The 16,220-nt window shown below is 31.5% G+C and overlaps 1 protein-coding gene across 1 annotated transcript in view; it reads right to left on the bottom strand.

Annotated features, from left to right (window-relative positions):
* LOC131849485 (uncharacterized) overlaps nt 1-16,220 on the bottom strand; it is an 85,768-nt gene that overhangs the window by 47,520 nt on the left and 22,028 nt on the right. Inside the window, exon 2 of the mRNA XM_059199565.1 lies at nt 11,201-11,575. Coding sequence (XP_059055548.1) covers nt 11,201-11,575 — 375 coding nt within the window. The remainder of the gene's footprint in view (nt 1-11,200; nt 11,576-16,220) is intronic.

The raw sequence follows: 16,220 nt of genomic DNA on the forward strand, positions 1-16,220 counted from the left end.
CTAGAGTATTAAAAGTTAGAAATAATTAAATAAATAAAAGAATACTAATATTTTTTGGATACGAATTCAAATAATGTATGAAATTTTCATCGTTTAATGAAGTTTAATACATTAAAAGTCATCATAACTGGCGAACTTGTGTGAATAGATCGACGAATATATAAAACGAAAAAGCTGTATTTGAATCAGAGCTTTGACGTTCTATTGTTTTTGCATACTTCAATCGTGATATCGGCTTCAATCTAAATACCTATACGCTGTATGTAGGTACATTACATTGTTGAATATGCACGTGTAATTAACAGACATATTTCAGATCCCACATTACGAATAAGGTAACAATGGCTTTGCTTATTACCTACTATACCTTCAGGTTGCGTATATGTCGATTAAACACAATATTACGAACAGGTATTGCTTCTCCCCTCTGTCTATTCATGTTCATTTTATGTAGAATCGTTTCCTTTATTCTCGTTATTAAATCCTACAGGTGCTTGAAAGCAGCGAGTATATTTGTTACGTAATAATAATAGTACAACATTCGAGGTGGAGGCTAGGGAAATATTACTCTATGTAGACTGTTATAATTTGGGTAATAAAGATTTTATTCTAATTACTAAATACTTTAAATAAGTGTATCAATATATAAAAAAGTATACCTAGAAGTCAATACTTCTTTAGTACTTGAGTAAAAAAAATATATAAATACAACGCGAAATTAATATATGTCACTTGAGAATAGATTATCTGTAAAGTGAACTATTTTTCACATAGTTATAAAATCATAAAGCTGTTCCTATTACCTAATTGGTTTAATTATAGTTTCATCATATAGTCCAAAATAATATGTATGGTAAATATTAAGATTTTGATTATAATGGTTTCATACTAAAGTTCTTTGCGAATAATTCTTTAAAGCGAAAAATCTTTGAAACCGGAAAAGCTCCCGTTCAAAGCATAAACAGAAAAATGTCGTTAAAAAATGCCACGTATCACGGCTGCGACGGGCTGAAAGCAGAATAATTCAGAAATGTGGCATATTTTACTTCGAATTTTTCTGTAAGAACATTTCGTTTATCCAGCCGTAACGGTACTATGTTATGCTACTAATCTAGCAACATTGGCAACGTAACATACATAAACCACAAATATAGGCTTATTTGTCTTATAGTACGTGTGTACCAGGTCTTTTGTTTGATTTACACCTGCGAAAGGTGAATAATGGCGCGCCATTATACGATTCCTCTCTTTGGATCCAATATCCGATGTGTTATGAATAAGCTTTAGCTTTGTGCGTTATATGCTTTCATTTATTTTTCTTTCCTTTTTATCAAAGTGCTCGGGGTATTATTTTAAATTGTCAGCGTGTGTATGTAATTTTGAGATAGTATAGACTATAATACTATAAAATTAATAACTCGTTCTTTTTATTTTTTATGCACTTACAGGAGTGATGGTGGTAATGTGATGCGAATATATTGTACATTCCCATACATTGGATTTCTTTGGACTGATTGATCATGAACAACACTTATTTGGATTTTCTATCTCAAATTTCTTTCAAGCAAAGCGATTTGCTTTTCTATGAGGCCGACATTACATGTATATATACGTCTATTTCTCATTAATGACAAAGTGCACAAGAGACAACTTACAACAGTATATTCAATAGAGGACAAAATAAAGGCTTTTCGTCCCCAATCTTAGGACGTGATAACGGTGACAATAGCTTGCGACGCCTTTCTGTCTGACTCAATGTATAGTAGTGTACAAAAGTGTTATAATAATATTGAATTAGAGTTAAAGAAATCAACAATTCTTTGAAGTAGTCTTTATATAGATTGTAGAGTTGACAAGAATAGTCTAAATCTATAGTCAAAAACCAGGTAGAATACTCATGACTGTACCATTTTCAGTAAAATACAAAGTTGAAATGGGAAAAACCAATTGATATTAAATTAATCATCAACAGCTACATGAATACTGGCACTGACTTGCGGCTTGGTTTCCCTTTAAGACTAACCTTGTAATAGACTAGACTTGCCATTGTTGGGCAATTTATTTTTAGAGTAAAATTTCAGATAGAAAACCATGACTTTCATTGAATGTCACATGATTTCATTGATTATTTTAACTTAGTCTGAAGATATGAAGTCTTTTGGTGAAAATGGTTTAGTTCTTTATCTAAAAGACGAAATAAATGGACAGACTGTCTGTCTGTTTAGTAGCACATTTATTTTATTATTTTACCAGAATTTCAATATTATTTAGTGAGCTCCAGAGCTCGTTCTTACCTGCTTATAATGTTGTCTCGCCTTTAGTCCAAGGAAGCCAGTCGTCGATCAGTTAAGCAGGTACAATGATTAATTTTGCATTAAAGTACCATGATGGACATATAAAGCGGTAACTGTATTTACATGTCCTTCAGAACACCCACACCTCCAACGAATCGTGATTTCTATGAACGTTAACGTCAGATAGATAAGACGAGACGAGCTCTGTATTTCGCAAAATTAAATGACATATTCATGGTTGAGAAAACAAACAGTATACGTTAGCTCTTTCAGTCAAAGATCCGTCGATGACATGTAATGTAATACTCAAAATGTAGGAGAGAAAGAGAAATAATAATAAAAATAAATAAAAAACAGTATTCATTTATTCAATAGTTTAAAAAAGTGTTATTTCTTTTATTATTGTTAATATGAAGAATGTAACAATAAAACTAGGCCTCCAATGGACTTGTTTGTTTCATGTAATATCTGAGATATAATTGAATAAACAAGAGAAAGGGTTATAAAGGGTAATAAGGGTTATAATGGCTTACCATTATATATAAATATTATACACGTACATGTAAATATATATAACCAATAACATTAGCACGAAAGAGGAAAATAAGGGAACATAAAGAATTTTAAAAATTTATCGAAACGAATATTTGGAAGCGGCCATGACTTTTGATTCGTTTAAATATTTATCATGAGATTCACCTACGCTCTGATAATGAATTGTACCTATAGCAGCCACTAACTTATCTCACATTGCCTCATTAATCATATTATTCTGGAGGATAACAGTGTTTGTTATAATTAACATCAATATTAGGGGTGATTAAATGTGACAGATATTCGATTTAACGTCTACAGAATGGAGTTTGATGATGATAAATACATTTAGTCCAGCGTTTTCAAAAACTTTCAAAAACTTACTTCGTTATATATTATATTATGGTTCTACAATAATGAATATCAATGTTAAGGTAGATTAAAATTTACAGACATTCAATGGATACATGCATTCGTCTATACAACAGAATTTAATAAATACAAATTCATTTGATGTAAATTTTTCAACAATTATCATTATATATTTATTTTTCTCACTGTTTTAGGTTACTGTAGTGCAATACTGTTTTTTTATATCTTTCATGCTTGTATATTTGTATCTGAAATTATTATTACGATAATGCTTTTGAGCACAGAAAATTAGCGCCATACATGTTGTATAGTAATTATTGTGACACTAAACTCCTAAACAATATGAAAATTAATGTAGTGATGTAACTACATGTATTAATGGCAAATCCACGGTATTGCAATACAAACGAAAAAATATAATTAAATTCAGAACGCAGCACGACTTTCAAGCATTAACGACGTGAGAAAAGAGTTGATAATAATCTTTCCGTTAGCACTATCTTGTAGAAGGTCGCAAGTTTTTACAAATTAGTCAGTGCAATATAGCGAAGCTGTGTGAGATGTTTTCTTTTTGTAGAAACTTAAAGAATTACAACACTCATTGATCTGGGATTTATGTAAGTGTAAAATTGACAAGCTTTATTTATATTCACAGACACCGTCTTTTTACTAAAGGTAGATTACTAAATATTTTTTTCATTAGATTAGAACAGCTAGTAGGTACATAAATATAAAATATTAAAATTTAACAATAAATCTATAGAGTAAATGTCTGTGTGTAAAATCTTAGCGCGAACATTTTACATAATATTATTCCAACAGTATCGAGATCATTGGTAGTTGATTTTAAACTGTATATACCTTTTTATCCTGTGGAAAACATCTTAAGTGTAAAGCTGTATTGTCAATTTTAAACTGTATAATGTAAATTTGTATGTATTTCTTTATGTGACTTTTCCACTTAACTAAATGATCGACGAGATATTTTAAAATTAATAAGAGAAGTATTGTATATAATAGTCTTCGTTTTAGTTATAAAAAAAAGAATACTTGTTATTGTACTGAATTAATGTTTCAAAAATATATGTTCTACTGATAAATAAAAATAGTTATTTAGGCCTCTAATAAAATTGGAAGGAAACATCTACAAACTTATTTATTAGTATGCGTACATATATAGGCCTAAATAACTATTAGTAGCACTTGTAAGCTATAGATTTCAGGTGCGACGGGGATAATGTATTCGTTTCTAACTCCTCGGTCCTTGAAGGTAAATTCTTTGTAATTTTACACTACAAAAATCAGTAACTATATTTTACCCTATTTTCAGAAGGGAAAGGTTTTGCTTCATAATAGAAATAAGGTCGTTCCATATATCCATTGTCATATATTATATTTATTTACAAATGAATACAAAAATAAATGCTACTCAATTCAACTGTGTTTGTTGCTATTATCGTCAATTATTAACTGATTATGATGGTTGGTTTGGTTTTAGATTTTATTTCTTTACTTTAGTTACCTTCATGGAAAAACTATTGTATCAAAGTTAAGTATTGTGTGTAATGTTTTTAAGGAGAAATCTCAGAAGTGATTATAACTCTTTTTAATTATGATTTACTAGCTTGCTTTCTTTATTTTATTATTTTACTGATTACATGGTTTTTTTAATAGTAGGCAGTAGAGAGTTATGTATTCTTAAAATGAAACACTATCCCACAAAATTCTCATTCAAACGGCCCCATACATCAACGTCGAGTGAACTCCAATTGTTACGGCAAATTGGGATTAACAACCGTCTCCCAAAAGAATAGAGGCATTTCTTACTGATTAGACGCCAAGCAAGACAAATCGGTACGGATTGGGCGAGGAAACGTTACCAGTTTATGTGCTCCTAATTAATCAAAGAAATTTTGGATAATTTTACTATTGCATTATTTGTTAAGTTTTATACACAATATTAAGTATTTAAGTCAGTGAAATCTCAACTAGATACTCGTACTGATAAATTGCGCCCTAAGAACCAATAAATTGTGAAAAAATATACAATACTTTTGAATGAAATATATGATCATCGTGGTCGTAACACTGCCAAAATATTGGGTAATCAATAATACAAATAAAACATGGTACGTCCACGTGATCCCATGTAAAATGTGGTTCCATTACTAATAATTTTTTTAACGCTATGTGTAAATTGTTCAATACTTATTGTACAATTAACAGTTGTGAACAAACTAAGAACGATTCTATGTCTATCTTACACGAGCTTGAGCATAAGCTCGACCCCCTAGTAATGCTCTTAAACTAATGTCGTACTCATCAGGCAGAAGTTAGGTCCATAAGTTCTTCAGTTGATTTGGAGTGCTCTCCATATTCGCCCCTATTTTAGTCCGGAGAAGATTTTACATTTTAAGCCAGCTAAGGCCAATGCTATTATAATTTAGAAAAAAATATAACAAACTGAAAATACCTGGTGTTTGGAGATGGTTGGAATTATAGATTGTATGATAACGATTTTTATTGTAGAACTTGATTTAAATGTAAGCTCAAATGTTTGCTTTAGTCCGTTGTAGTCGTAACTAACTCAGCAATTATTTAAATTGGTTTACATCGTGATTCAACCCAAGCCTTGTTCACAGTTTTAGCTCTCCGATTTATGTTTCGAGTCAACAACACATTCACTGAACAATCGCCTTGCAAATATGTAAACATAATAATAGATAGACATCGCGAGTATTTTAGTTTTCCAATTAAACTTTGCACAATCGAAGCTTAATATCAGTTTAGTGGCTACTAAACCTACGCGGTTATCTATTCCAGTGACCATTAAATCGTATGACGCGATAAAGTACTGTTTCATACATCAAGTTAAGCCTTTAATTACGATTTGTGGGCGTTTTAATCTTACTTTATCAATGAGTTTGACATACAACATTAAGCATGTACATTATCAAACTCATTATGCGTATAAATATTTGTGCCTTTGTGGGAAATGAACCCCTGGTCATGCTAGTCATGCTGGTCATGCTAGTAAGTAATATTGTGGAAATTGTAAACTGTAAACGGGATATTTACAATGGTAATTAACATTATTCAATACGTGGTCTTTCAGAAATCTGCCTAAAATAGCAATTTAATTTAATCACTTTATACTATTAAAATCTCTAATTCTGGTGCACATATTTTTTTATAATGCAAGCTAGCATTAATTTTTGTTCTTTTCCTGAAGTCATCTATCGTTAGCACTGATATATTCCGAGTTTAATCGTAACTGCATAAAATTGGCAAGTAAACACAGGACTAGATAACTCGTAGTTGGTCTCCTAGAAAAGAACGCAAGCTATGAGTTACATATATCGTAGTTAGCAGTGAACTTACAGTCGACTATTCAGCATCGAAATATCGGGAACCCTTAAATAATATTATTATAGTAAATATCCCGTTTATTTAATGTGTACCATTGTAAACAAACGTGAAAAAAGTTTAAAAGAACATTTTTTAGTCTGGGCAATATTGAATAATATAAGATGTGGATAAGAGTTAAGAGTTTTTCAGACATTGAAATTTATTTATCGAAGAAATATAATAAATATAATTCTAGGTAATCACTGATATAGACATATTTTTAGCTGTTACTGTATTGTAACGCGGAATCGTTAATAGGAAACCAGAAAAGATTCATGAAGTGCCAATTACTCAACTCATTACTGATTAGAGAAGAATTAATTAGGTATTATGTTATGACATGTTGCAGTGGACTGTAAACTTGTTGAGTTATATGCAACTAACCGAATCCTGTGGCGCTGCCTGAATAATGCTAATACATAATTAGAAATGCGATAGTTTGTTTTTCTGTGTGTACATCCTAGCTGTATAGTATATATATGGTCATATAAAATTTTATTAAGATTTATTAAGCCATGAAAAGGAAACCAATACAGAAAGGCAGACAAGCCCAATTTTGTATATACATATAATGTTTGATTTTAATCCGGGATATGATCTGTCGACTAAATTGCATTCGAATACTTCTAGGTTTTGAGTGAAAAAATAACACAATAATCGAAAATTTCATCCGTGTTTACAATATTAATAGGATATTCAAATAACTTATATGAAATCCAATAACATTAATCAGATAAATAGGAGCCACGCTGCATGTTCCTTAGTTTATAATAAGGCAAGTGTTAGATATCCGACAATGTTAAACCTTCAACCATTATGACCTTGACCTTACCTTCCCGGGAGGCGCAATATGACGTCATCATTTCGCGCCTCTGTTGACATAGCCTACGACTGCGGTCAACAATGCAGACTTTGAGTACAAATTCTAACTAGTTATCACCCGCAACTTCGTCTGCTTTTTTTTAGATAAATAATAGCGTAAGTCTATATAACGATCGATAATACCCGTTCAGCCGTTTAGTTGTGAAAACATAACAAACAGACAGACAAAATGTCGTATTTATTGTATCATGTCTTTATTTGGACAAAAAAATATATATCCATGTATTTGTATTGGTTATCTAGTACGTATAACACAAGGTTTGGCTAGCTTAACTTGGGTCTAGAGAGCACTGTGTGAATTGTCCTGAGATTATTATTATTTCTTGCTGTGTATAATATTACTGCTTAGAACTAATTAATTTCTTGTTCCACTGCTAAAAGAAACAAAATATTTTAGTGAAAATGATACAATAATTATTATGTATATTAACAGTTACAAGGGAACCGCGAAACCGCGGGCACGGCTATAGTATGTATATATAGGAGTACGTATTTGTTTAGGTCGTCTTTACACCTGACGTAAGTATCTACGTGAGTAAAACTTCGTAAATGCGGTTTAGTTTGTAAGCAGTAACTTACAATAACTTACTTACAAGGTTTACATTTGTAAATTTTGATTATGTAACGTTACGTGAATAAAACTTAAAGGTGTAGAGACAGCCTTATATTTACACACTAGTGGATACTCGCGACGTCGTTTACATAGTAGTATTTCCAGTAGTCTGTTTTCTGATTAAGGTAATTATTACTATCCAAAATTATTAATTCTCAATACAATTTTCATTATTTGCAGTACATGTGCATCATAAAAGGCACTTCATTACATTTCTCGCCTGAATGCAGACTCCCATCAAATGGCCGTATTCTGGACATATGTATAAGACACTACAAAATTCATCACCCTATATATTCACATCTAAATAGAGAACAAACTCTTAAGTTTTTTTTTGCCAAATACACCCTTGGTTTCGTAATCGTAAGAAATCCAAAGAAGTTTAGGAGTGAAAAGAAACAAAACAGATAAACAAAACTGTCACATTTATATTATAAGTATCGATACCAATAAAACACATAAAGGAGATTATAGACAAAAAAATGTAGGTGCATTTTTCTTTGTGGTCAAGTTGACTTTCAATGTGTCACCCCAAATGACTTCGCGGCGTGTACGCGATCAGTCGTACGTTTTCCCCAAGGTGAGGTTAAATGATCGATGGTCTTACGTCATGTCGTTACGGTTTTTATCCCCCGCCCTTTACCAGTACCGAATTCAGGGACACAGTTGGCTGTTTAATTTGAAATTGTTAAAAGAAGCAAAAAAATTAAGTTTCAGTTTACTATACTCATATAATAAAGATTGAATTTTAGGTTTTTTGTTGGTACCAAACAAAGTTAAGAAAAACTTGACCTATTTAAAAATAATTACTTATAATATGTAATCACGTGACAGCTGGGATACCACGCATGTGTTGCCATTCCAGATATATAAGATGTCATGCCTCTTTTTTTTATTAAACTTTCCAACAAACTAATATTACGCGACGGTAGAGAAAAATTTATCATCATGGAAAAATATACTAATATTGGATGGCTAAAAATAGACTTTCTGTTCATCATCAATTCTTTCACTCAAATTCATATTACGAGAGAATGGTTTTGACTTCAGTTTTTTATGACCGGCCGCCTGCCTAACGTGAACCCTCATATAGCTCTGTTCATTCAAAATATAATATTTCAGTTGAAAGATATTTTCAATATTATCCCTGGCGGCCCTGCGGCCGTGTCTGTCGTTCGTGCTTATCGTTGCGTTCTATTTTTGGATCGAGATTCTTAAAGTTGTTTGGGAACTTATTATTTTGAGTGATCAAAGAAGTATTTATTTTAGTGGTAAGTGGCAGATGTCCGTTCATATTGTACTGCTCACCGAAAAGGTCGATAGTATATTACTAATTTGAATTTAGAAGTCAAAAATACTATCTAATAAAAATGATCATATTTTAATAATTTTTAATTACGAGCTTTATAGTATTGTGGATCACTATCCCGAGTAAATTAAAATCGTAGGTTCGAATCTGGCTCACGACGGTTGAGTCATTTCATAGATTGTAATAAAATGTAAACTAATAACTAAATTAACCTAAAATAGAACGATACGAACGTCATCTGAATATATTTGTATATATTCAGTTGGTCTCATTCGTGAAGAGATCGTGAGAATTATTATACAACAGGAATACAAACTTATTTCTAAACTATTCAGTAAATTTAAATTTTACTGAATAAGTTTAGGTACTATTAATTTTAAATCCTAATTAATTTAAAAACCAATGTAATAAAAGCAAATTATAGAGGAAATACATTAAGTGCTTTTTATTTGTAATTTGAATTTGGAATCTACATCTTTGTCCATCCCTGATACCATTATCGAGGTCGGGTCTCCTCGCCTTTCTGCGTCGGGATATCCTGTTTAATTTGAATTTGGAATAATGAACGCAAATGTGCCAGTGACAATTTAAAATTAACAAATACGAATTGAATTACCATGACGCTTACAAGTTATGATAAAAATAAAATTATTTGATAAGTTCGAATTTTAAATAAAATAATTATAACTTAAAAGGAGGAACTTGTTTATGCATTTGGAAATTAATCATTGTACATATTTAGAGAGATACCAAATTAAGGATCTCATCCGGATATTAATTTCGTATACCACGCCACGTTCGCCCCACTTTCTTGCAGTTAATAGCCGTAAGCCGTAATAAATGTTGAACTTTTTGTTATTATCTTTTATAACTTAAGTTATTATCGTACACCGTGTACTGAGAGCAAAGAAAATAGTTTAATAACACGCAATAAATGTTAAAGTACGATAATTTCTTAATTAGCCAAATTATTTGAACTGTTACAGCGGCATTTAACGTTACGTTGTTAATGTTTATTCGTTTAACATTCATTTGTTTAGTAGAGCGAGCGGTAATAGACTTTTGTTGTCGACCATACGTCTTAATAACGTTTTACTCGTGGCTGTAATCTGCTAAGACTTTGCTATTTTAAGATACTAAGCTTATTATATTTCTTTATGCTTCTTATCTTTTTTATTACTTTCTTCTTTGTTTTCATGGTAATAACATGGAGATATGAGGGACGATCTAATAATAAGTAGCGACTGATTGAGAAGTATCGACTTACTCAAATATTGGATAGGTTAAAAATGTGGTAATCCTAATATAATGAGACGACATGGCTTACTTTCTATTATAGAAACAGTTTAATATATTTGATGTTGTTTTAGTTAAAAATGTATTATTCACATAACAAATAAGTTAAGCAAAATTGTGAATATTTTATAGCAATCAGTAGATAGATTCGATTAAATATTCATGTAGTGTTACAGAGTATGTTGTACTTGTGTGCGTATTAAACACACATTGCAGCTATTTGGTGTTTTAACATCATACTCACACTCTCACATAGGTGACTAATACGATACTCCACTACAGACATAATAATCTACTGCACGTACAACCTGTGAATTTTTGGACTTTAATATTAAAAAAAAAATGTTCAAAGTTGAAGTTATTTCTTATCGCATTTTTGTTATAGATTTGTTTATTTCTAATATAGGTATAATGTATGGTAGGATAGACCTTGGCGTCCATTTTATGAGCTTGACACAGCAGATGCAAAATGTAACACATATATTAACTCACCAGATTTAGACACCCTGTAACGTAGTCCTCTTCCTTTCGAATGACTACGGTTGTATGTAGCAAATTCTCCGTAGTTATTATTGACTCTGCTATAATCCGCCAGATGTCGGTTGCCGTCTAGATGGTTCGGTAGTGACCGATTCCACCCCATGACGTCACCCACCACAGAGCCACAAACCGACGATTCGGTCTGACTTTTGCTGTCGCCATTGCACAGGTCTCCGCTGGATCTGGCGCGGCGGCCCTTCAGTCCCTTGGCCGAGTGTTGGCTGATGTTGGAGCCCATAGCGTGGCGGGACCTCACGTGGGTCCCGCCGACCTCATGGCGCCGCTTTACGGATGTACACTGCTCCTTATCGTTGCACTTTTGTCGATCTGTGAACACGATATAACGAAATTAGTAGTCTGCAGGTTAACTATAGGTACTAATATATATATACAGAGTCATAACATTTTAATCCTCTGGAAAAGCAACGCATATGTGGTATCATTGAACAATTTTACTCAATTTGATGTAGATATTGCAAATAACTGGATAAAATTAAAAAAGAAATTTTTATAATTGAACTACTCAAACAATATAGATTAATGTGAAAATCTCCTACTTATTTATAAAATATATACCAATTGAAAGCCAATGTGGCTTTTGAAGTAAGTAGGTTGAAAAATATAATTAACAAATTTCATGTCTTGTATATATCAATTGGTGTATTTTATAAAAAAGTAGGAAAATTTCATGGATCTCAACAACAAGTTAAAATTAAACAGATACAGTTAATATATAGATAAATCTCTAAAAACATTGAACGTTAAATGATATGGCCACTAACTCAGGACACGACTTTTCAGATCATTATAAAACCTAACAGTCTTACAATGTTGTACTACTTGATTATACATCAATCTATTTGTTACTATGGACAATCCACTTAATTATTACATAGTTTAGAATCCATATTATGTTTATTTTTAAATTTCCGAGCTAATCCAGTACAGTATGTATATACTGTGGGCGATATATTCATGCCTATACTAGGTACATTCGTATGTTACCTATATAAACGTTTTTGATATTAATATCATGTATGTGTCGTAATTCACAGCATTACACACATTTTAAACACGGTAAACTCTTCAAACCCAAAACAGCCGCGTTCAAACAATGTCTACGTCTATTAAATTCCTTTTAATTCCAGGCGAGTGTTTTTGACTGCTTTTATTACCCGGTCCTCGGATGATAATAATATCTACGTAATTACATCCTCGTCCGCAAAAATATTTCGGTTCCTCATGTTTTTAATTCCATGTAAATATAATGGTATAGAACCGTCTTAACTTCAAGCTGGATGACGCAAGTTGACCCCCACCCTCCGCCATTTAGATGAAAACTGGTGTCACTGAGTATAAAACTATATTTGCCTCGATGTTACAAAATCTAGTTATTTAAGGAAAATCATGATCCGTATCAAAATATTATATAATGTTGATTTTATAAAGTCTTACTTAATTTACGGGAAAAAATATTACGTGACAAATTTAAAAATACTTAACTTAAATTTAATGAATTTTCACCAACAGCAGCTTCTGTATTTTATATTAAAAAAAAATACAGGCAAATCGCTGGTTCAAAATTAAAAACCATTTATACTGTAGTAAAGTATAATATTTTATTGGTCACTTGTGTATTAATAATTTCTTTTCACTATTGTCCAGTTTAGGTAGACATATTTTCCAAATAACTCGCTTGGGCGAAAAGTAAATTCTCGAAATTAAAGCGAAAATTGCATAAAAATCAATTGAAGAAATATGCAAAGAAACAAACATCGAACTTAACTTAATACGACTATTTATAGATGAAATCTCTGGATAGAGAAATTTGGGCGGAATCATTAACTAATATTATTTAAAGTCGGGTATAGAATAAAGATTTTTTTAACATTTTAATTGCTTCTAAAGTCAATCATATTTTAAAATGAAACATCAGCATCACGCCCAAGTATGCACATCTCATCAGTCCACACGGACCAACATCTTGTACAGCGTAACAAAAATTTAGTTGGGATTATTTTTAATATGTATGGCGGATGTGTGACCCAAAACTGTAGATATGTAATTACTCATAACAACTCGATATGCTTATATCTTTTACTTTTTGATTTCAGAGTTGAGTAGCCAAATCACGGTTTAGTTAATATATTAATTTCACTAAATATATACAAAAGAATTTTCCTTTATTTTGTAAGATGGGTGACAGCCACGGTAGTCTTGGCAGGCTTTTAAGAAATCCATTAAGCGAGATAAATTTATTCACTTATTCGGTTCTCTTGTATATTATATTATACCCGTGTCGAATTACTTTGTATAAGCTGAATTTAAGCTCCTCTATTTCTATACTATCCTAGCGTAAAGACTATTCTGTATCTAATATTTAAATGAGCGAACTTACATCATGAAACTTACGGGAGCATAGGACATTATCAATGGTTTTATACTAAAAGCTTTTTACGTTTGACGTTTATTATTGTTAGTCTAGGAATGTTTTAACGGCAGGTTTATAAACACGAAAACGACGATAAATACCGATTAATCTAAGGCAGCTATTTTAACTTCAGAAAATGTTCCTAGTACACCTTGTGTTGATCCGCTAAGCTAAACATAATTTGTACCAAACATGATTATAATAATGAGAGTTGTGCAGTGGCCTGTATGCCACTTTGGGAGAGTTAATGAATCTCTCGCTCAGACGAGACGAGATTTTATTAACGCTTGAAGCCACAGGCAAATGCCGCAAATAATTTACCTACTTACGTCCTCAGTATCTACCAAAATCTATCTATTAGATACTTAGGTCATAAATTAATGTAGCAGTATTTACTGTACCACACTAATCATATATATAAGAGAGTGCATTTGATTATTTATTTGTTAGCTATTTAATATCTTAACTAATCGGTCAGGTTAAGAAAAATAGGATTGGATTGTTTAGAAAGACACAAGACCACCACTTGAGGTCCTCAAGTGGTGGTCTTGTATACAGGCAAATACATCACACAAAATGGATTAATAATCTAAAAAATATGAGAATATTTGTGTTCAGAAGTGAACAATCAATAGAATAATGCTGATTAAAAATACTTAATCAGGTTTTTGGTAAATTTGATTGCTAATGAAATTTTTTCCTATACTTGTGATTTTTCCAAAAATATTATTTCGCACTAAATCCGCGCGGTCGTAAATTAATTGTTACAAGAGCAGTGAGTAAACAAATAACATAGTTTTGAATGGAGTTTGTTAATAATATATTTATTAAATATAATAATTTCCTAAATCTATAACTATAGCCATAGAATGTTAATCAATTAATTCATACAGACAAAACATAATAAAGAGAACCAAAACAAAATGTTAATAAGGATAGCTTTGCTGAAACGACAAAACGATTTAATAATTTAAATAAAACTAAATTACAAGATACATATTCATTTAAATACTAACAGATAGACATGTAGTAAACCAGTAGAGTACTGATAGCAAAATTTTAAATATAGTTGAAGATTTACTAACACATGAATTCTAAAATATAATACATCAAAAAATAAATATCACAGTACATGTAAAGAACACTTCTTGTTGTTAACAATGCCTCATAATGCATGGTGCAACAACCTATACAATGGGACTTCCGTCACAATGTCCGTCTTGCTCCCCCTCAAATGAAATAGAACAGGTAGGTACATCGCATTCTGCCTCACGCTATTGTTATGTTCGGGATAAAAAATCAATCGTAAGCTTTTATGGCCGATAATATTCCCTCCCGCATCGGCAACATATTGAAAAACAACATCCTATTCTTTCTTCGTGATTTGCTTTATTATTTTCAGTTACGGTACTGTTTTAGCTGAAACTATGGTATCATTGGCATCAAGATTTTTATTTACTACGCTCCTCACTAAATATAATAAACACTCGTCTCTCTGATCGTTCAGGAAGTTCTAGATACTAGATTTTTGTGTTTCTTACATCCTTGACCGTTTCTTTATGTAGTAATATCTGTTTCATCATCACTGAATTGTAATTACACAAAATCCGAATCTTCTAAATGGGTAAATATTTGGACCTCAGTAAAAAAACAGGTTTTAGGCTTTCTCTGTGAAACGTATTGAGCATTTAAAAAAATAACTAATATGTACAAAAATACGTACTTCTTTAAAAGTTTGCATAGAACAGTAACGTACGGAGAAAGGAAAAAACGAAGGCAAAAAACAATTGATACCTTTTATGAATATTTTAGGAACCTGCGTCCGTAAATTTTTTTTTTTGTTAAGTCAATGAAGTAAGAAATGTTTACTTGGATATTTTATTTATCCTTAGTTTTCGTTCCGGTTTACTGGACACAAGGCAGCAAGGGACGGCTTATTGAGTAATGATGCGTGACACAATGACCGTTTTGTCTCATGCAATGGAGACGTCCTTGCCATTGTTTACCAGAATTGTTTGTTTGCCGGCTTAGATATGTTTGTGAAACATTGTGACTTTTAGTTATTTATAGTCCGCAGTTTATTTGTCTGAAAGATCTTGTCTATATGGGTTTCGTTTACCTGCGGAGATTTCATTAACTACATTTATTTCAATATTGTTTTGTTACATTTAACTTTAAGTTTCTTTACCTTCATCTTGTTTTTAAATATTGATAATTATATTAGTTATATGGATTATAAGTACATTTTATTGTAATAAAATTTAATTATATTAGGAAACCCATAAATACCAATAATAGAAAATAATATTCACGGCCTTGGTAGACTAGCGGTTTAGCAAGTCGGTTTACTTCCGATGGTCGTGGCTTCGATTCCTCGCACGGTGCAAACATTTGTATTCATGGGTATGATTGTTTGTATCGGCCAGGGTGTTTTCTATGTATATGTGTTAACAAAAAAAAAGTATCTGAGTATTTATATCAGTTTTCATAATATATATCCATAACATAAGCTCTGCTTACCATGGGACTAGATAACGCTGT

The sequence above is a fragment of the Achroia grisella genome, unplaced genomic scaffold (assembly GCF_030625045.1).
Source record: "Achroia grisella isolate CSIRO2021 unplaced genomic scaffold, CSIRO_AGI_Agris_v1 utg642, whole genome shotgun sequence".
In the NCBI taxonomy this organism is placed as follows: Eukaryota; Metazoa; Arthropoda; class Insecta; order Lepidoptera; family Pyralidae; genus Achroia; species Achroia grisella.